Source organism: Rhinolophus sinicus, linkage group LG04 (genome assembly GCF_036562045.2).
Source record: "Rhinolophus sinicus isolate RSC01 linkage group LG04, ASM3656204v1, whole genome shotgun sequence".
Lineage (NCBI taxonomy): Eukaryota > Metazoa > Chordata > Mammalia > Chiroptera > Rhinolophidae > Rhinolophus > Rhinolophus sinicus.
Window position 1 is genome coordinate 45,112,998 of NC_133754.1, and position 22,873 is coordinate 45,135,870.

The window sequence follows — 22,873 nt, forward strand, 5'->3', positions numbered from 1 at the left end:
GGCATTTAAAATTTTGTCTGTGCAACATCTTTCCTTCTTTGCGAACAGTGTCCTGCCGCTTTTTGGAAGTGTTCTTCCTTCTACTTTAGCCATGTGATGGAAGGGCAAGCACGTATGCAAGCAAACAGGGTTTTAGGCTGAGAGGAAGGAGCCGTTGAGAGGAAGAGAGGAAAGGTGTGAGGAAGAGGTCAGTTGAGACTCTTCAGGAAGAGTCTGATTTAGTTGTGGCTACGGGGCCAACAGTGCATCAGCATCTCAGGACGCATTAAACAGCTACATGCGGGAAGGCGGGAGGGGAGTGTAACTGTGACTTCTAAATTCCTTCACACTTATGTAGCGGTTTACTATGGGTCCCCTCTGTCCTAGGTGCTTTACATATATTAATTCGTTTAATCCTCACAGATACAGAAACTGAGGCACAGTTGTTAAGTAACTTGTCCAAGGCCAACCATGGAGTTTATGGTAGAACTGGAGTTGTTCAAGCAGGCGCCTGCTGTTAACCATTACACTCTACTTCTAACTACTGCCTTTCTTTTATTCACAAATATAATTAAAAACCCTGCCTGATCATTGTTTTGTATGATTCAAGTGGCCTGGGAGATAATGGGCGTATAGATGCTATCTGTCACAACTTCAAAACTTTAAAAGGTATGTGTAGGGGTGGTGATAGCATACATTTGAAGGGAGTCATACTGGCTAATGCAACTTTTTTTTTTTTTTTTAAAGATTTTATTGGGGAAGGGGAACAGGATTTTACTGGGGAACAATGGTCAAATTGTTGTCCTTTCAATCCTAGCTGTGGAGGGTTCTGTTCAGCTTCAAGTTGTTGTTCTTGCAGTCTTAGTTGTGGAGGGCACAGCTCAGCTCCAGGTCCAGTCACCGTTGCTAGTTGCAGGGGGCGCAGCCCACCATCCCTTGCGGGAGTCGAACCGGCAACCTTGTGGTTGAGAGGACAGGCTCCAACCAACTGAGCCATCCAGGAGCTCAGCAGCAGCTCAGCTCAAGGTGCCTTGTTCAATCTTAGTTGCAGGGGGCGGAGCCCACCATCCCTTGCGGGACTCGAGGAATTGAACTGGCAACCTTGTGGTTGAGAGCCCACTGGCCCATGTGGGAATCGAACCGGCAGCCTTCGGAGTTAGGAGCACGGAGCTCTAACCGCCTGAGCCACCGGGCCGGCCTAATGCAACATTTTAAGAATATTATTCTGCTGAGATTAATGTTTTACGCTTATTGGGTAGTTGATGAAAATGAAACTTAGTCTTCTATATACCATGTCAATTTTTCCCCTCATCAGTTACCAGGCTTGACTTCAACGAAGGGATAAGATTGCATTCTCAAGTCTCATTTACCTAGAAGGTTAGGAAGACCGTGGTTGGGCTTTCTGAGAGAGACAGAAATATCAAGTGATCTGAGCATGTGAAAATCATAGCAGTATTTTATATGAACTGAAGAGAAAAACTATCTGATGCAAAGGGGGGGATATTTTTCTGGAGAATCCCTTTGTCTTATCCGTGGAGGTGATGATTGAAGCATTGACACTTCACGTATAGAGGTATCATTCTAAGAAGCTTATGCTGAGTTGGCTAACAAAGTTTCCATTCATACATGCTTTATTCCAATTACCATTATCAGTTTCCTAAAGTGCTCTATACTTGCTCTATCACAGTACCCATGCATTACTGTGGTTTCAATTGCTTGTTGTGTTGTCTTCCTAGTTGGTTTGTCCACTAAGAGGGGGCAGTGTACCTCTGCCTTGTCCATCGTATCCCTAGATGTAGGCAGTGCCTGACACTGAGGGGGTACTTGGCAGCATTTGTAGAGTGAATGCATGACATTTAGTGTTAAGTAGGATACTGAGGAAGTCTAATTGAAATCTGGTTGTTTTAGGGTTTAAGAGAAAGAGAGGAGACCCTTTTGAATGATCACTGGCCATGTGTAGCGTCATCCTTCTCTGGTGATTACAGACCCTTTTGCAGACCAGTGAGAGGTGTTTTCCCGTGTACTTAAGTGTTTGTTTCCCGGTGCTACTTTTCCAAATCCTCGTTGTCTTTTTTCCCCCTCAACTGCTGTCCTTTTATGAAGCCTTCCTTGATTCCCCTATTGGACTCTGTTCACAGTAAGTGCATGATTTTTCACCTCTTTCAGTTCATTTACTACTCTCTACCATTTATTGTTTTTATTGTTTGGTGTGTATTGTTTGTTCTACTAGACTGTAATCTCCTCATGTGCAGAAACCAGGTCTTCTCAAACCAGCATGCTTCTGAGAGTAGACAGGGGCACTTGTCAGATGGGGTGCTGGGGTACTACCCTGTTTCCCCGAAAATAAGACCTAGCCAGACCATCAGCTCTAATGCATCTTCTGGAGCAAAAATTAATATAAGACCCCGTCCTATATTATAGTAAAATAAGACCGGGTCTTATATTAATTTTTGCTCCCAAAGACGCATTAGAGCTGACGGTCCGGCGAGGTCTTCTTTTTGGGGAAACACGGTAGGTGTGTCCTTGGACTGTGCCCAGCAAACCTGCTGTATGATTACTTCCCAATAGTCTCACACATTCTTTGACTTGTTGAATAAACATTGGCCACCCGAACCTGTTCACAAGCACGTCCGATGGACATGGAAATGCAGCAGAGTCACAAATAAAAACACTGGTTTGGGCCTTAGTTTTGTTTCTGTCACTCTACCGCTTAGTGGCTGTGGGCAAATGATTTCATCTCTCAGATCCTAATTTTACTGACATGTAAGTAGAGACAATTACTTATGTCCTGCTATGTTTTAGTTCTTTTTTTAAAGGAGAAAATGATATTAAAAAACCTTTTAAAACTGTGCCATGTTGTACCATGTAAGATAATTACTGCGTAATTTTAGAGTAAATTGAAGACTTTCTAACTTTGTAAGAAAATTAGAATCTGATGACTGAAATGTTTATCATAAATGATTTTTAGGATAAAGTAAGCTTTAATACAATCCCTTGTAAACAGTGCTAATAAGTAAGTAAATAAATATTGTTGTTACTATTAGTATGATTGCATTCCTTATTATTTTACTCCCTTCAAACTTTAAAAATATGTTTCCCACTTAGAGATAAATTGATCTCTACTTGGGTCATTCTACTACATCTTATTGTTACTCACTTCACTGCATCCTTGTTAATAACCAAAATAAGGTGAAAGTGGCAGGTTGGCAGGTTAAATTCATGCTGAGTAGTGTGAGGAATTACTCAGTTGCTCAAGGCAATTAATTGGAAACCATGATCTCTGCTTTTCTAGCATTCCACTCAATATTTGAAATAACCTTTATAATGTAAGCTATACTAGAGTGCAGCAATTAAATGTGCTAACAAAAAAGAATATCCCAACCATAGGTAGAGCATGCTTTATTCAAACCATATGACTCTTATTTCCATCCAATGGTGGGATCGAAAACTTGATGTGTTCCAGAAAGTAGTAAATTAAGCAAGGAGTGTGGAAGGGCTTCTACTTGTAGTAAATTTTAAAAGAAAATCATAAATATTTTCAAAGGAAATAGAAAAAAATTACATAATTCAGATAATATCCCAGACCAATTTAAAAAGTTTTAAAATTAAATTTAATGTCTAATATTTGGACTAAACAAAAGATCACCAGCCTTTCATCAGTTTACCAGCTTATTATTCTCATTTGCCACTAGTAGTAAATATTAATGAACTGTGAAGAATGAACAGGAAGGTGAGTCATGAAGCATCTACATTAATATCCCCACATGCTAATTGAAGTATTATTAAATCTTAAGTTTTTTTACTTACACTGTAAAATTGCTCATCTAATTTCATAGTCGTTTTAAGGTATATTCCAAAATTGAACTGGAAAAATATTAACCTTCAATCCAAAAGTACCAATTAATTTTGGTATTCATGAAGCAATAAAAATAATTAGATCATGGAGAAATGAAAGCAACTTATGTTTAATATCCAAAATTGTTGGGATATAAAATAAAAGTATTTTATGTGAAACAAAAGAAGGAAATTACAACCTCATCACTAAATAATTCCTGTGACTAGTTTACATAAGGAGAATTTTAGCAATACATACAAAATTATAAATATGAAGCTTCTTACCTCATCCTCTTTGAAGATACATCTAAAAAACCCAAAAAACTTTAAAATGTGTTCCTGTATCTTTAATTAAAGCATTACTACTATTATAATATAAAACAAAAATAAACTTCTTGAAACCACCAGGTAGCTAGCTGAGTGATAAATTTAACAATTTCATTCAAGGAATTTTAGTGATGTTGAACTGATTATCAATAATTTGCTAAAGTATTTTAAAAAATGTTCTAATATTAAGATTAGAATTTCTTTTCAAAAGAGAGGCTAAAATTCATCCCAAAGCCTGACTTTTTAGTTAACTCAAATTTTTTCAGTGCTACTGCTAAAGAAGTTATTTAATTCATTTTCTCTAGGTGTCTTCTATATTGCTTTTCTTTGATTCTTGCCAGTGCAACCAGTTTAAGATTTACATGATAAAGGAAATCTGTGGAACTAATCATAGAAACCTCTTTCTGTTTTTTCACATAACACCTCGAGGCACAGAAAAGACAGAATACTTCATTTGCATTCTTAAACATTAGGAACTTAGAATGAGTCTTTCAGCTGGAATTGTTATTGCATCTAATTTCCTGGAGGGAAAAAAAAAGGTTAACAGCCCACTCAGGTTTATGTTAACTTATCTCTTTTTAGTATCCTAATCTGCACAGACCGTAGTACGTTGAAGCTTAACAGCCCAGCCACTTTCTTCTTTACAATCAATTAGAAATTGAACTAGATCTGAAAATAGGTGTCAGTGTTGATTACAGGGAAATAAAAAGAAATCAGGCATGCACAAGAGACATGGCAAACACTAACAAACTTTAGTTTTCTAAAATAGAGCAATTTCCAAAATTAGTATAGAATATAGTAACTAGAATTTTGAAAAATAAAATATGTTCCCCGTAAGCTTGAAAAGTTTACCCAAAGTGCAAAGATATTCAGAGATTTATAATTTGTTTATTTAAACATTTTATTAAATGTAATATGTACCCTGATCTCTTCTTTGCTTTAAATATCTCAGAAACCCAAAATATTTAATAAAAGAAATTTAATAATTTTCTGACTTAATAATAGCTGAAAAATGGAGGTTATTCCATTGCTAAATATTAGAAATAGAAAGTGTTCTAATATTCATTTCCTATGCATGAAAAACAAAGTTTTATATTTAACTATATTCCTTAACTAGAAAACCTTACTTCTGCCAATTGTTACAGCAGGGAAAGTTACCACAACTCTATTTCCCTAACTAAATATTGTACATGGCTATCATCTGGAAGTAATAATATTACTTGAGTGTATTGTGTCAAGTAGGCACTGAATACAAAATATACATTAGACGGAATGAAATCCAGATACTGGTAATATTGAAAGAGAAAGATTCCTTTGGTTAAACTAAGTCACAGTATTCACAGTGTACCAAAAGTTAAATATAATTGGTAATTATGTCATTACACTTTAGTTGATCTTGCAATTAGCATACCAAACAAATTAAAAAACTGTGTTGGTGTATAAGTTTATATTTATAATTTTAAAATAGAAACTTTGTCCCCCCCCACTACTCATCCCCCATAACAGTCAAGTTCCTTAATGTTCTTATCCTAATGAGTCATATAAATTGGGTTCTTAATTTACAATAAGCTGACTAGCACTTAAATGACTCCTGTAAATGTAGGGTTTGGAGGCTGATGGTATCCCCTTTTCTCCGGTTGTTCTTCACTTCCCTTTACGGATGCCCCACTGTTGGTGTTGGGGGAAATAAGTTAGGATTCATATTCCAGTATTCTATAATCATTGCCCGGTCGTAGCTCGAGGCCTGGGGCTTCCAGTACAGTGTGAATAGTAGTGGTGGAAGGAAGTACTCACCCATACTTTGTACTTAAGCTGGGAGTAAAGACCCAGTCGACTGGTATTTACTCAACTGGTATTTTGAGTTTTATTCGGAAACTACAGTAGGAGTGTTTCTCCCATATGTATGTTCAAATGTTTTCCTTTTATTTTAAATGATTATTTAAGAAGTATACTGAGTGCAGGTTAAAACTAACCACCAGAATAGGTTTCAACATATATTTCAAAAGGCTTGGAGGAGGAGCCTTCCCTCTTTTACACAATAAATCTTTGGAGCCCAAGTGCCAACTTGCCTAAAATTCCTTCCTGAGCTGTTTCTTTGTTTTTAACTTACAAAAAAAGAAAAACAAAATATACCCCCCCCAAAAAAACCCACACAAACCCAAAAACTGTGAATATTGCATAGACTACCAGACGTGGTCTCACTGGAAACAAAACCTTATTAAATAAGAAATCTGTTTTCATATGTATATATGGTCATGGGATGTAAAGTACAGCATAAGGAATATAGTCAATGGTGTTGTAACATGTATATGACGTCAGAGTGGTAGTAGATTGGGGGGTTATCACTTTGTGAGGGGTGTAAATGTCTAATCATTATGTTGTTTTGTACACCTGAAACTAATAAAAAAAGAAAAAGAAAAAACAAACCTGTTTTCCGGTTGGGTCTGCCACATTTACAATGTGACCTAAAGAGTAACAAAATACAGCTTCTGGCACTCAATACACAGTGAGCACAGTTTGTCAAAGGTGAGATAAGTGGAGGTAGTGAGCAGGAGAGGAGTTAAGTGGGAGGAGGATGAGTTTTCTACATTGATTTCTGGTTTCATTGTGGATTGGACAGCAATCCAGTTCTTTATACGCCCTCCGCCGCTGGTACAGGTGGCCTGATGGACTGGTTTCTATTGCTCTGAGAGCACAGTCTCAGCTCATTTCAGCAGTGTTCATGGCGTTGGGAAGATCTTTTTATTTGCAAATATTAATAAGAAGGGAATTCCTGATCAACCCTCTGCCACCATCCTCATGAGCTCTTCTTGTGCCTCATACAGAGAACAAAATTTGGGTGTTTTGGGAGTAGCGGCATTGCAGAGGCTGGGTCCTATCCTGTCTGTCCATGTTCTAGCCAGTGAACCGATGTTTTAGTACTTTCCAGTTTGCACTTTAGCCTATAATGCTAGTAGTTGTTACCATTTCACCATGCTTCACTTTGTACAAAATAATGGTTTACTGAAGCATCCCAGCCAAACATGAGAATGTACTTTTTTCCTTAAGCCAAAAAAGCCCTTGAAGAGGTTAGCAAACTGGTCTGAGAAACATCTTACTGGCTATGGGTACTGCTGCGGCAGGTGTTGGTTTCACTCCTACAAACTGGTGGCTACTCTGAAGTTGTTTTCAAAATTTTTATTGTAAGGTAAAAGACAGATACAGAGAAACTACACAAAACAAATGTGTGGCTTACTTAATGTGAATAATCTTGTAATCCTTACATAGATCCAGACATTAGACATTTGCCTGTCCATGTGACCCATCTCAATCCTAATCTCCGATCTCTCCCTATACTTACTGACTACTTTGACTTTTGTAGTAATCATTTCCTTGCATTTTAAAATAATTTTATTGTCCAATGTGTATCCCTAGACACTATGATTTGTCTTGCCCGTTTATTTTCAACTTTGATGCGAGTATGTCTTCTAAATTTCTCTTAATCCACAGGTTCTCCTTGAATACCTTCCTTTTCCTTACAATCTGTCTGTTGAAGAACCTTGGGTCATTTGACATAAAGAGTTTCTCACAGTCTTGACTTGGCTGATTGCATAATTGTGGTGCAGTTCAGTGTTTTCCTCCATCCTTGGCATTTCTTACAAATTGGCACCTGGATTCAGAGACAGGATCAGACTCAGGTTTTGATCCCTTTGGCGAAGGCTGCATGTGAGGCACGTGTCTTGTTAGCGTTTTGTAAGATCTAAGCAGACTTCCATGCTTACTGCTTATATCTAGTACTTCACTGGATTGCAAAATGGTGATATTTTAATTCTGAAGTCTTTTTCATTCATTAATTTGAATATATGTATAAAGAGACCCTTAACCACATTTATCGTTTGGTTACCTAGTGGTATAATTCATATAGAAAGAGCAAGATAAATGTATAATTCTTTACCTTTGTTTTTGAGGTAATAATTAGTTCCTTATCCTTCAAAGTTAACCAGTTCTTTTTAAAAGTATCAATTATGAAGTCATAGAGTCAAACCTATATTGTCGATTTAAATCTGTTGGAATTATTAGTGAAGCTCAAGTTGTCCCTCTTAGGCCAGTGGGGTCTAAGTTCGCTCATGGTCTTTTTGACTTGACCTTCATGATCTTTTATATCTTCCTTGCTCTGTGGTCTGACAAGATACCCTAGGCTCATGTTTTACATTTCCTGCTCCAGGTCTTTAATCAGCCATCTTTTCAAGATACACTGGTTTCTTTTAATGGTAGTTAAAACTAGAGTCAGTGGTAGTCAGGGTCATTGATACTGACAGTCATTGTTTCTCGGTCCTTTTAGTTTATGGGACTAGGAAATAAAATATGTGTATTAACAGGTTTTATGTTTATTACATATAACATATGTTATATTAACAATGGTATATTAATATAATATGTGACATTGATATATTCAATACATGTGTATGTAGATATAATGGTAACACCAAATAAGACATATATAATACAAATTTTATATATAATATAGATATTATATAATAAATATACTATATTAATAAAATATGTAACATTTTCTAATATGTAGTATAGATAACAATATAAAAGTATGATTAAACATAGTCTATATTTTATGTGAGGTAAAAATAACTCCTATGTTCATAGTAATACTTTCAACTGAAATTCAGGATAGCAGAACTTTTACTTAACCTCTTCTTTGTTACCTCTTTATCTTCATTTTTCCATATTTAGAATTTTGACTCTCAGGGACAGCGAAAATGCTAGAAATCAGAATACCTTGTAGGTAACTGTTTGTCTAGCCAGTGGTACACACACAGTAATCTTACAATAACAATATTAATACAAACATTATTACTGAAAACTTTAAAAAAGTTTTACACATTATTTCCCTATTCTTTCCCCATTTTTTAAATAGTTGTACTATGTATTGTCAGAGAATATAGCTGTTATATACTGTACTCTCTCCTTAGCCTTCATTTAACTTTAGTTCTACAAATAACCATGGGCCCTTTATGTTGATCTGTCTTTAATCATTTTGGTTTCCCGAAGCTCATTCTCTAGTACAGGAGTGGAGAAACCTTTTCTGTAAAGGGCCACATAGAAAATATTTTTGGTTTTGTAGGCCATACCATCTCTTGCAAGTACTCAGTCTTATCCTGGTAGCGAGAAAACAGCCATATAACATGTAAACTAGTGAGCATGCTGTCTTCCAATAAAACTGTCTTTGTGTTATATGATTTAGTCATGATTCAGTATTCTTAACATTTTTTCCCCCCCAAACAGTTAAAAATGTGAAATTCATCCTTAGACTGTGGACTATACATAAATAGGTAGCAGGCCAGATTTGGTCCACAGACTGTTGTTTGCAAACCCATTCTATTAGATTTCTCAGAAAGAGATCATGAGTTCTTGCTTGTTGTTACATTTTCTCTGCCCTTTATACTTGGAAGTCAGTTTTCTTGGATTTAAAATCCTTGGCTCATGTTTTCTTTCCTTGAATATCTTATTCAATGGAGTCCATTTTCTTTTGGCATAAATTATTGCTGTCAAAGTCTGGTGACACTTAAACTTCTCTTGGATAAGTCACACGTTCTCCTCCTGCCCTTTCTTAAGTAATATTGCTAGCGTATATCATGGTGTTGGTTGTTCTTTGTTGAACTTCTCTGGTATGCTGTAATATGCTTTCAATATGTATTTTAAGGAAATTTTAAGGAGATTTTTTTCTTTTTTCCCCCCTTCTCCATCCTCCCTCCCCCTTCTGGTTCAAGCCATTGTTTCTCAGTCTAGTTGTATAGGACACAGCTCCCTGGCCCATGCTGGTATTATGAGCCTTGCGCTCCCCCAGCTGAGGCAGTTGGTCACCGGTCATCGGTCGGCTGCTCACAGAAGCCCATGGCTGCTCACGATGGCCGCCAGCTGCTCCTGGCGGCACACGGTAGTCCTCGGCAGCACACAGCAGGCCGCGGCAGCACATGGAAGTTCATGCTGACCTCTGGCTGCTCACACAGCCCAGCTCCAGGGAGAGCCGTTGTTCATAATCTTAACTGTAGAGGGCACAGCTGACTGGCCCATGTGAGAATCGAACCGGCGACCTGGGCGTTAGGAGCATCGCGCTACAACCACCTGAGCCACCAGGCTGGCCCTGAAGTTTTTTTCTTTGATAGTGGAAATATACTTGATTTTAATACCATAGCTGCCAGCAATATACTGGTTCCAGAGAGATGAAAGGAAATACAAGCATTCTATACGCTTTCATTTGCCTTTTCAAGTAATTCTAAATAAAATATTCCAATTCTGTTTAATATTACTACTTAGGGAGTTGAAATTTTGTCCATGATAAAAATATAATTTTACAGGCCCAATCTTAATAATTTGTAAAGAATGGAATAAAAAAAGTCCACATAGCATATCAATAATGAATGCTTTCTTTTCTTTGAATCAAATACCATAATCAGTGGAAGAAATTGGTTAATCGATAAACTTGATGAAATGTGTATCAAAATGTTCATGAAAAAAATACATTTGAATTTCTTACAATTTTTACTTTGTAGATATTTTCTAAATGGATATTTTAGATGCACAGAAATAAAAGCTATCTACATGTAATGCCGGAGAGATTCAAAACTCAAGAAGTATAAATACCTAAATTCTAGAGTTAATTAACTTAGGATAAGAATAAAAGTCAGAAATCTTTTAATTGTATACAGATTGCTCAAGGGTTTAATGATAAATTGTGTATGCCAAAGTTACCAAGAAATAAAATCTCACATGAATTTTATCACAAGTCAACAATCCTAGTAAAAGATTAGAGAACTGTATAGAAAATCTGCATTTACTTATTTTTGTTTTTTTTTTAAAGGAAGTCATATCAACTGAAATAGTACAGAGCTTTCCAATTGTGGAACCCCAAGATTTCTCAGAATCCCTTGGGAAATAGTGAGAGCTTCCGTTCAGCGTTTCCTTGTTGGTTTAAATGAGGAGGTAATGATTCAGTAGTTGCAGAAATAATAGCAAACGATTTCCATTATGTCAAAGCATACACTGCATGAATTACCATGAAAACTTTTATGTCCCAAATCTCCTAAGATTTTAAGGTATGATCTTTCCATAGATGTAAGATGGGGTAAAAAGCGTGTTGTAGGATCATCCTTTTACCTAGCTTTTGTCCATTTGCCAATCTCAATGACATTTGACTAACTTCACTGATAAATAAGATCTGACTTTCTACATAGAAAAATAATTCTGCCTTCATCAAAATCATAACAGATAGACCTGCCTTCCTTGGACATTGAGACAGCCAAGTGTAATTGTGAGGTAAATTAAACCAACAGCAGCAGCCGCAGCAGCAGCAACAACAGCAACAAAGAATAAATGCTGCTCTTTCCTCATTAGCCCTCCACTTAGTCTGCCATTCACTTGAAAGAACAGATAGCCCTTCTTTTTAATCTTTTTCATACTTTAAGCTTCGAGTCAAGGTTCGCTATCACCTGAATGCCAAGGTACCACTATTGTAAAAATATGTGAAAAGTGATCATAGTTGTCTGTGTACTGGTGCAGATGTAACATTTTCAGCCACTGAAGCTACTGCTGTAGGATTTCTCAGTAGATAACCTGATAGTGCTTTTTCCTGGAACCAGACAAATCATCATTCACTATTTAATTACAAAAAAGTTGGTGCCTAAACTTTTGATCAGCAGTAAGGAGTTCTAAGAAAGGTACAGGAAAAAAAAAAAAAAAAATCTCCCTGAGCCAAATGGATATAATATGGAGCTTTCCTTATCTTTCTTTACTAAGCTAATTACTGATTAGTTGAAAAACAAAGTGTGCTTATAAAAATCAGGCTACTTCCATAAAGCTAGGGATTACTAAATGTTAGCATATCCGAAGGGGGGAAACATTGCCATTTTAAAGCAATATACTTTAAATTTCAGAAATAGCCTATGAAAAATAGCACTTCTTAAACAAGTTAGGTGTAAAAATTTACCAAAAACGTGTGAGAGTCACAACCCCATCTTTGGAGTAGTACTAGAAAGTCCATTAAAAACAAAAGAATAAATACAAAGCAAACCTTTGTTTTATTTTCACCAAGTTCATCCTCATTTGTTAGAACATGAATAATTTCTGTGTAGGAGTTTAATTTGAAAAACAAACAAACTTGCAAAGTGCTATTCCTCACTGTGGCTGTAGAAAAATTTAATTGACGGAAACGCAATGATTGAGATTAGGCAAAACTGCAGTAAATACGTACTCCCCATAACAACTATAATTTAGTTCAACAGGAGTGACACAGCCTCTACTCAAAGTCTAAGAGTAAATGGTGGTGGAATGGGAAGGATGGTAACCTGTGGGTTTTATCTCGTTTTTAATATAGGATGGATAATAGATTACCCACATTAAATATTCTTTAGAAACAAAATTATACTTGACATTTTGACAAACCCACCCAACATTACTTAAGTTAATTTCTGTGTTAATTTTTACATTACTAATCATTGTACTGCTATAGCTAAATCAACTAAATATCAGTTTATGTAGTTTTGCTGAAAGATCCACAAACAGCAAGGTCTATGCTCATCTGAAAAAGAGCTTTTTTAAAATAAAGGAAGAGAGCAATAATGCTCCAAATGAATGACACTGGGCAAAATACATAAAGCAAACACCACATTTAGACAGTATCAGGTGCCCATTGGTTTCTCTTATATGGGTAAAATGCTTGAGGAAGATCTTGAGACTATCATCCCTCCCTCTAAACTTTTAGCTTCTACATAGTGTCAGATATTATAATTGGTATAAAGGATAAATGCTTTTGGGAACAGTGAAAATCCATGTACAAAAGTAAGTAGCAAAATCTTTAGTGACTTTCTGTAGAAGGCTCTCTTCTCTGGTGTTAACACCCTTTAATACATATCCAGGATAGACTAAATTGAACCAGAGTATTTTGATACAGTAGTAATCCTTTTATATACTCTTACTAAATATAAAATTCCAAAAATGCATAAATATTCCTTGTGTCATGCATTATGAAACAGTTTGGGGCTGACTGATGAAGTCATGGTTACTGCTTTAACAGTTAAACATTGCACCTCAAAAATCTTGCCATTGATACACAGTGAATGCACACAATGGTGAAAACTTTAGAGAGATGGCAAACTACCTCTAAAGTGAAAAGTTTGTGATGAAGTGTCTGCAAATTAGAGGAGAGGAGGATAATGGGTTTGGAGATATAGGCAGGGTAAAATAATTTTAAAATACTACTGCTTAGAAGTACATATTTAAAGAAAGCTATTATAAGGTATACCTTGTCTGTCCTTTATCCTCATCTTGCATAACTGCCATGTTCATGCAAAATAAAATTTCTACTTTATAGGAAGAGGAGCAGTCTATTAGGAAAAGCACATTTTTAGGGAAAGCTGTGAAGACATCTTTCTCGTAAGTGCTATTTTACTTGGTAAATCTTTTGGCTATATCACTATATGCTATTTCAACCTGCTTATCACTGGAACAGGTATTAGTGAACTCATACCTACTATAAGTGTTAGTTAAGTGTCTCCAGATGCCAGTCATTCCTTTTGGAATATCAAAGTTGTGATAATTTTTGGCCACCATCTTGACTATGTGCAGTTTGGGCAGCAGGCAGCCAATGACATTTCATTGCCATTCAGAAATTTACATGCGGAAAACTTAATGTTCTCTATACTATTCTCATCAATTTCATCAGAGAAGGGAGATTTCCAGATAGTCATTCAGTTTCCGCAGTGTTTTCAAGAGCCCTCTCTCCAATGCTTCATTAGCCTCTGGCCTTGGATTCTTAATATATGCAGAGAATTTGGCAAAGATGTCCATTCCAGCAGTATTTGATTCTGGGTGCTTTGGTGGAAGCTGTAAGTACTTGGGAGGGCATAAGACTTCCTCAAGAAATTCTTCAATCTTATTTACATCTGTTTTGACTTCACTGTTGAAAATTATAAATGGTGGGTGGGTCTCGGGAGCAAAGTCCTGCAGGCCTGTAGGCTTCCTTTTCAGGTCAACAGTTGTGACACCAAACACAACTCCTTTCAGCCAAAGAATCATGAAGAGCTTCTGGGAAAAGGGGCAGTTTCCTGTGCTTTCACCATCACTGCCAGCCTTGACAAAGAGCTGGATGATAGGCGCTGGCTGGACTCTGTCCTCCTCCATCATCCTGTTCGGTGGCATCGACAATGCCATGGCCTGCTCGGCTGGGCTCCGCGGGGAGCAGGGGTAACAGCTCTGCTTCTGCTCCAGGGCTGCTCTTGTGCGGGTTCCCGCCGCCTGGCGCCTCCCTGGACCAGCCCGGTGTCCTGCTCGCCTAGGCCCCTCGGCCACATCCCATGCCTTGCATGCGACCCGGACGTTTTCTTGAACTATGGTTTTTGTTCTTTTTCTCTGCTTTAGTTTTCTTCAAAGATTCCTCTTATCCATATGTTGGATGGTCTTTGTTTATCTTTAGTATTTGTCATTTTCTCTTGGATCTTTTAAAAATTTCTTCACTTTTTGATATTTAAATTAAAAAACTTTTTCCCCCTTTCGTTTCTCCTATTTCTTTAAGGCATTATCTGTTTTCTCTGTTCACTCGTATATTCCTCTGTCATTTAGTCTTCATTTCTGAAATGATTTTATTTTTCATTTCTAGTTCTGTCCTGAGATCTATCATCTCATTTCTAAGCATCTTTAATTCTGATTTATGTTATTTCATGTTTTCTATCATTTTAAAATGTCTTTCAGCTTGTTTTGAAACAGGTAACAGTTTTGATATGTTGTGTTGGCATGTTTTTCTGTTGGTGCTTTTTCCACCCCCTCCATGGATGTAATTCTAATATGTATGTATATATGTATGTATGTATGTATGTATGTATCTTATGAAAACATTGTATGGGATTTACCTTGATACTTTTGTTTAGTTTTATGTGTGAAGTTAGTTTTCCTGTATATATTTTTAATATATATTTATTATATATTTCCTTTATATATTTTAGTTTTCCTTTATGTATTTTTTAAAATCAGTGATACATGTCTAAGAATTTCAAATACTTGAATAGAGAAAGCAGGAAAAGATTTATTCTGAGGTCTTGAAAAGATGAATTAACCTTGTAATCTATTATTCTTTTTGATGCTCATATTGTTATAACCATATTCAGTGGGTAGCCCTTTCTGTCTGCTACTGTGTACTTTTGAGATAACTATTTTGAAAGCTTTCTCACTGACTCAGTGTTTTATCTCACGTGCTGCAAGAATCCTGGAAGTGGCCTTTTCTACCAGAAATCCTTTCTTCTTTTAGTAGGGAATATGTTGAAGTCCAGAATCCGGGTCCTTTGAGCAGTTGAGCAGGTTTTCCGTGGCTGTGTCTCCTGTTTGACCCTGGTTTTACTGTTAACCAAGTAGTAATTCTTGGTGAGCGTAAAGGATATACTTTAAAGAAAATCTGAATTCACAGTACAGCAATTTACTAATTTTTACAGATGACAATTATTTCTGTCCTTCATTTGTAACATAAAGCCTATTGTAAATTAATTCTCATTTCCCTAACAAATTGTTCAAACCCAACCCTTTCCCCCATTCTATCAAAGTTTGACCAGAACCATAAAAATCACAGGATTTAGAAAATGAAAAAAATCTTAGAGCAGTGATTTAAGCTTTGCATAATTTCTTTCCTATGTATAATTAATTCGTTTTCCAATGATGATGAAAAATGCTCCCTTTTTTCTTGACCCTAAGACATTTACCTGCTTTCAGGTATTTATCTTTCATGGTAAATTTATGAGGACTTTTAAAAGGCATATTTTTAGAAGTAAATTTTGATATACTATGGATAATTAGATGGATGACAGAAGATCCAGGGTTTCAGGAGAGTATTGAAAGATTACTGGTAGATCAATTCTATCCTTAAGTTCTAAATCACACAAGTGAATTTGGTCAAGAATTCAGGACTTTTGAAACATGCTCCCTCATTTTGCAGTTACCATACTGTCTTACCCTGATCTCACCCTTGCTTTTTTGGTCAAAGAATTATGGGAGTCAGGAGCTAGGGGTACCCTTTAATATTTAGCTTTAATTATATTTAAAGACTAACCCAAGGAGTACTACCAAAACATAAATATAAAGGAAGTTAGTTCATTGAAACATCTGTTCAAATAGTTACCTGGCTCACTTTGGCTCTTTTTCTTTTGTGTTAAATGAGACAAAGAATAGTCACTAAATACTTGATGTGAGCTTTTTTTTTTCTGGTAATTTTGCATTTTAAGGTGAGTAATTTTCCTCCAATTAGAGTGCATGAGAAAAATCTGGTTAATCAGTGGTTTCTGGTCGTTGGGCTCCTGTTAATCAGAAGTTTTACTGTATAATTGTAATGTATTTTGGATGTTCTCATTTGTTATTTCTTTTGGATGTTCTCATTTGTTATTTCTTTAACTCTCTGTCAGTGTAGGTATTCTGATTGCTTAATTACATCTGCCTAGCATAGGGTATTTAAAACAGCATTTATAATAAAAATTCCTCCATCTTAGCAAGTAAAATGAGAACATAGAAAGACAATTGATAATTAAAACATGATTGTTTTCTCTTGACTTTACTTAGTGTTTGGTGGGTTGGAGATTTGGGATAAAGAGCAATGAATATGATTATTGCTATGGTCACAAATGACTGGCTTATCCAGCTGGAGACAGAGTATGTGCACATGCAGGCTTGCCACTTTTCCTGTTACAGAACAAGTTCACTTTTCAGGTGTTTTACATTTTTGGGGTCTTAAAAAGATTTTTTTTTTTTTTTTAAGAAAATAAGGTTGTGTTAAAACTATTATACATACAAACATTTGATGGAGAAGTTCTTTATGAGCATCTGTTATGGCTGTAGAGGTTTCTTATCTAGCATTCTGGCATTTGTAATACTGGTAATTTTAGTTATTTGGGTTCCTATAATGTATTTTGGGGTCCTGTGGACCTAGCTGTTTTATTATTCTAGTGTTCTCTTTTTATCAGACTTTGGATAGGGGACAAAACTAACAGTTGTGGCATTTAGCTTGGTGTTTTACATTATTATTTTATTCAGTCCTTTAGTCAGACTTACAAGTGGTTATTATCCCCATTGTCCCCACAAAGAAACGGATGTTTTAAGCTCAGAATTTTAAAACGTCCCAATCTTCTGTCTTGCTTTTGGACAGGAGGGAAAGAATACATCCTGAGTTTAAACGCATTGGCTTTTCTGTACATTTTATCTGAATGATTTCGTCTAGAACTTTTAATTCTCTCCTAGATTTGATGCCTTTGAAAATCCATGTCTCAGCCTGGACTTAAAACCTCTAGGCGGCTCTTTCTGCCTCCCGAACATGGACACTTGACTTTCTCACAGGCATCTCAACTCAGCATGTGCAAAGTTGAGGTTGTCATCTCATCTCCAAATATTTATCTCCTCATGTATTCCTTTTGTTGGTTCCACATTCTACTTCCACCTCCTTCCCTGGGTGGGTTTAATTCTCTTGGGCTATAGTGGCTGAGAGAGCAATCTGAGCAACATACCGCAGTGGCTTCTCTGGATAATGCTCTCCTTGGGAGAAGGAAGCGCCGTTTCCAAGCCAAGAGACCTTTCAGGCAGCGATGTCCGTAGATACCATGTGAGACATCAAATACACGATTTATTCTTTATACCGACCGAAGGTCACGGGAAAATCTACATTTCGGCCCCTTACTCTGATGATGCCCAGCATACAACCTGCGTTTTTCCTTCATGTTTAACCTCAGTTCTTTACCTAATGACCTCATCTTTTATCTCAGCCAGCCCCTTCCTCTCTAGATCATGCCCTTCGCTGGCCCTAACTACATAGTACTTTGTTGTCTCTAATTAGTGTTTTCTTCATTAGTGTTTTGTTGATTATAATATATAATATGGAGGTGGATCCATTACTGGGGAACTAAATGTTCTTTATACAGAGTAATTTTTTTGAAATCATTGCCATACATGGTAAATTCCCACAGTATTCTCGACTCATTTCTTATAGTCACAAGGATACTGTGCTTTATTTTGTCTGTTTCTCTGAGGTATCAGTGATCTGTTCATAGTCCCTTGAATTAGTTGATATCTTGTGGTTTTCATCCAAGTTACCACCGACATTTAGCTCAAAGCCTGGCGCAGAGTCGGTATTCAATAAAAACGGTTATTTGTGTCGAACAAGGCACTGTGCTGTAGAGTATTGAGAATACCCACGATTTACAAGGCATTTAAAAAGTGAACTTACTAATTAGATGGGATGGCAGGATACTGTGTATAAACGTAACACCACAGAAGTTGCTTTTCCAAAGAGTATTGTTAATATCAAGCAGGAGTGTTCATTGTTTTTATTTTTCTTTGACCCGACTTTGTTTCATATATCTTTGTGCACACTTCCTGTATGCAATACAGTATTATATATTTTAGTGTATTGGTTCAAATGCTTACTTATAAATTGTTTTTGGCATGTAAATAATTAGTAAGTGTATGTGGGGTTTTCTTTTATAAAATTGTGACTCCACATCAAGCACTGTAATGTTTTTGTTATAAATTTCTACTTGTATTTCTCCACAGGCAGCAGAAGATGTCATTTTCATTGGACCTGACACACATGCTATTCAAGCTATGGGTGACAAGATTGAAAGCAAATTATTAGCTAAGAAAGCAAAGGTTAACACAATTCCTGGTTTTGATGGAGTAGTCAAGGTGAGAAACTATTTTACTCTAATAGTACATGTCCTCAGGTCAAACATTTTGTCAAAAGCGTAAGATAAAATGCAATTATTGCTTTTTAAAACATGCGTGTGTTGGTTTAAAAAAATCAATGTTGTTTACACCTGTATTATTTTAAATGGCATAAGTTAAAAAGAGCAAGAAGCCTCTTAACTGTTGTATTTAGTGATTGGTATTGGCTCATACTTTCACAGGAAAAAAATTGGTGAGGATTTTATTTAATGCTGGCATATGTTTAATGTTTGAAACATTATGATGTTCTCTGTGTATCTTTATATTGAGCTTCTGTCCATATGCATAGCATGTAAAATGTAAACATGGTTCTGGTGAAAAGTGGTGTAACTGTGGACGGCTGTATATCCCAAACACAACTCCCTAACCAGCAAGCAGCTTTTGCAGCTGAAGGCTTCTGAGGAAGAAATGCAGAAATTGGAGTGTGTGTCTCATCTCCCCTGCTCCCCTTGGAAAGGTTATTATTATTATTATTATTATTATTATTATTATTATTATTTCATTAGAGTCCCTGTGTGGACTTTAACCTTGTGATTTGAGTTAGTCTGCAAGAACTCTTCACCTCAGTGTTTCTTATTGTTACTTTCTGAGCTGGGCAAGTCTTCCTGCAGGATCATTTAATGCATTAACAGGACAGTTAGAATGTTTGGCCCCTGGTTAACATTTTCAGCTTCTTGCCCATATTTACCTTAATCTGTACTCATTCATTTTTCTTTTTATAAGACAGAGGTGTTCACCATCCTTTGAAAAGCCAATTCTTCCTTTGATCTTCCAGATATACCCTTTATAGCCTTTAGGGCTTATAGTCTTCATTGCTTATCTTTTCTGTATTTAAAAACTCTCCTTGTTTTTAAGATCTTTTCCATTGCCTTTGCTATTAAAAATGAGCAGTCACTCAACAGATATACTGATCCCTGGGCTAAGTGATAAATGAGATACCCATGACCCCTCACTTCATGGTGTTGCCAGTTTATTGGAAAGAAATGTGTGTTCCTCCTCTTCAGAGAGGACAGTGACCCCTTGTCACTCCCCAACTACCATCTTAGTTTTGTCTTTCCTTTCACAGCCACAGGTCTTAAAAGAATTGTTCTCACTTTCTCTCATTTCCATACTTTTCACTTCATCTTTAATCTACTGAAATTTGGCTTCTTTCTCATTCCCACTGAAAGTTCTCTTACAAAGGCTATCCACAGCCTATTCCTCTCACTAAATCCAGAGTATAATTTTTAATCCTAGTTTTACCTCAATCTCTTGGAAACATTTTGAGTCTCTTGGTCACCCCTTCATTCTAGAAATTGTCACTTTTGGTACATTACTGAGTTCTAGTTTTGTTTTTGTATTTTTTGGCTTGTTTTTAATATTCCTTCTTAGTTTTCTTCTTATCTTTGTTCCCTAAATGTTCTGCTCAGAGTTCAGAATAAAACTAAGCCTAAAGCCGCTCACAGAAAGTGAGGAGACAGCTGGGGTCACAGCTACTTCAGGGTGTCCTCCTAAGTGCTGTCCAAGGGTCATAAAGAGCCCATCTCTGAAGTCTCCAGTGGACTTACCCTTCCTTTGCTAGCACAATGGGATTAGAGTACAACCTGTTTTCACAGGAAAGGTTTTGGTGGTAGCCTCCCAAGAACTTGGTCCATCATTTACCTTTTTTCTGAGCCTCCCTGGTTTCCTGTGTAATTGGGGGTCTCAAGTCACTCTTGAGGGTCTTCGTCTTCTCCCCTTTCATCCAGTATTTTCTATCTGCGGTTCTTACTAGCAATATGAATCAACTGGTGTAAATCTGGGGAACCGAGATTATAATATTCTCAATTTCTCTGTAAATTTCTGTCTATCTTGTGTAGGCTTTGGAAAGTCTTTGGTAATGCCTCTCAGTTCAGAAGGAGACCAAGGCTTTAATTAAATCCTAGATGTTTGTCCTATTCTAACAGGGGCTAACTCTTAAAAGGTGATGTTGCTTTGAGGGTTTCTGCCCGGCTAGAAGAGAAGGGGAGCAGGTCAGAGAAAGGAAGATCAGGACAGGGGGAAATGGAGGAACAGGATGGAGGGAAAGGAAGAGCAGGATAAAAGTTTGAGGGAGTTTGAAGTTTTTCACATTTTTCATTTGGCTTTTTCCTATACCTTCTTCTTCCTGACGAACTTTGTCTTCCTTGTGAAGTTTATAAGGGAACAATTTTAGAATCTGAATTTCTTTTGGAAGCTTCCTCATGGTAATAAAAAAATGCAGAACACTAGGTGCTGAAGGTTTTGCTTCCTTTTTCCCCCACTAGGGTTCTTCTCAAATGAACCATTCATATCAAAAGCTTACAATAAGGGTCTACTGTTAATTCTAAATGATCCTTGGTGAAATTATGCCACCTAGAAAGATAAGAACATGAATTTGAGTTAGATTTAATACTTTTAAGGAGGAGAAGTCTGACTCAGAGAGAGCACAGACTTAGCCTGAGAAAAACTCATGAGAGTCTTGTAATGGCACATGAAATGTGTTTGTGTGCTTCACGTCTTGGACTCCCAGCCTAATGGTTGGCCGTCGCGAATTGCAGACATGACAATGTGCAATGCCTTCCGGGGGTTAAGATTTGGAGGGGAGATCTCTCCCAGACCCAGACTCTGTGGACAAAACATGTCAGGACAGAGGAAAGTTCTCAAGATTTTGATACGGGTTTCAAGGCAAATTTTGTCCTATTTGGATACCAGTCTGATGAAACCTTCTGACCTCACTGGCTCCTGGAGCCAGCTTAAAAATAAAATGACAGGTCCTGGGCCTGTCTTCTTCCACGTGAACTTTGTCGTATGGACCTAGAGCAAAAAAATGTTGAGTTTGTTGATAATAGGGAAGGTTTGATTAGTAATCAGTAAGGTTTCTTCTAATAATAAACGTTTTCAAATCTGATCAGAAAATCAAAAGTTTCCCCATTCCTAAAGTTCCTGAAAAGGAAATTGGAGCTCTCCCCAGTGTGATTCTTTCGGACCCTTGTGGCTGGGGAGGCCCCTGAATAGGGGGCTCAGGTGGGCATCCGAGGAGCACTGCAGTTTTTGAATATAGGATTTTGAACTGTGAGTATTGGCAGGTCTTGAACAGGTTTCAGTGGAAGCTCCAAGACTGCCTCAAAGTCATGGTGTCCTTTCCTGTCGTGAGTGATAAGCTTGATTTGGCTTGTTCAGCAGGTTATTTTGGTTGTCTTTTCTGGGAGGCTGCATTTGGCAATCTGTTTTTGAATTTGCAGCCTCTGTTAATTTGGAAAATAGGGAAAAATAGAAAGTAGAAGAAAACAAATCCACTTATCGTTTCAATGTAGTCTCCTTGTATGTGTTAGGTGATTTTTAAGATCCTGTTACAATCTCAGATAATGATAGGTTCTCATTACCTATGTTGACTTTAACTATGGTAAGTTCTTAACACCTGTTGTCTGGATTAATTTATTTAGCCCCAATTAAACCTGCAGGTTATAGTTTTTAGATAAGCATTTAAAAATGTTTTTAAGGAATGAATGCCTTTTTGTTCCTCTTAAGCTTTAATACCAGTTTTATTTCTAGTTTGCTTTTAATTATTTCTGATATAAGAGGCTGTGCAAATTTTTTCTTTTACATTTGGTTATTAATTTAGATTTCTTGTATACTAACTCCACATTCATTTGGAACAATACTACTTTCACATTTGTTAGGTAAAAAATTACTTTTGAGGATATCTGTGCAGACAGAGGTTCGCTGATGCAAATAAATAGTGTAAATTTTTGGAATACCTTGTGGTTTTAGCAACTGCATTAGCAATACTTTTGCATTGGAAGAATGTATGTGCTAATTATAGATAAGTCCATCTTTCTTCAAATCGATAGGGTTTAAGAAAAATTAGCCTGTGTTTTTGTTTGTTTGTTTTTAAGAATCTTAGCCTGTGGTATTTTTAAGACTAAATTCTTTTTCTTGGCAATTATATTATAGTCTACTTTTACCCCCCAAGTAATTTTCATCTCTAACTTGAGTAAATTAATATGGTTTCAGT

At 36.6% G+C, this 22,873-nt stretch overlaps 1 protein-coding gene and 1 pseudogene across 1 annotated transcript in view; one reads left to right on the forward strand and one right to left on the reverse strand.

Moving 5' to 3' along the window:
- Positions 1-22,873, forward strand: part of PCCA (propionyl-CoA carboxylase subunit alpha) — a 356,645-nt gene that overhangs the window by 92,643 nt on the left and 241,129 nt on the right. The window contains exon 7 of the mRNA XM_019754213.2: positions 18,709-18,840. Within this exon, the coding sequence (XP_019609772.1) occupies positions 18,709-18,840 (132 nt within the window). The remainder of the gene's footprint in view (positions 1-18,708; positions 18,841-22,873) is intronic.
- Positions 13,579-14,343, reverse strand: LOC109459603 (chloride intracellular channel protein 4; annotated as a pseudogene).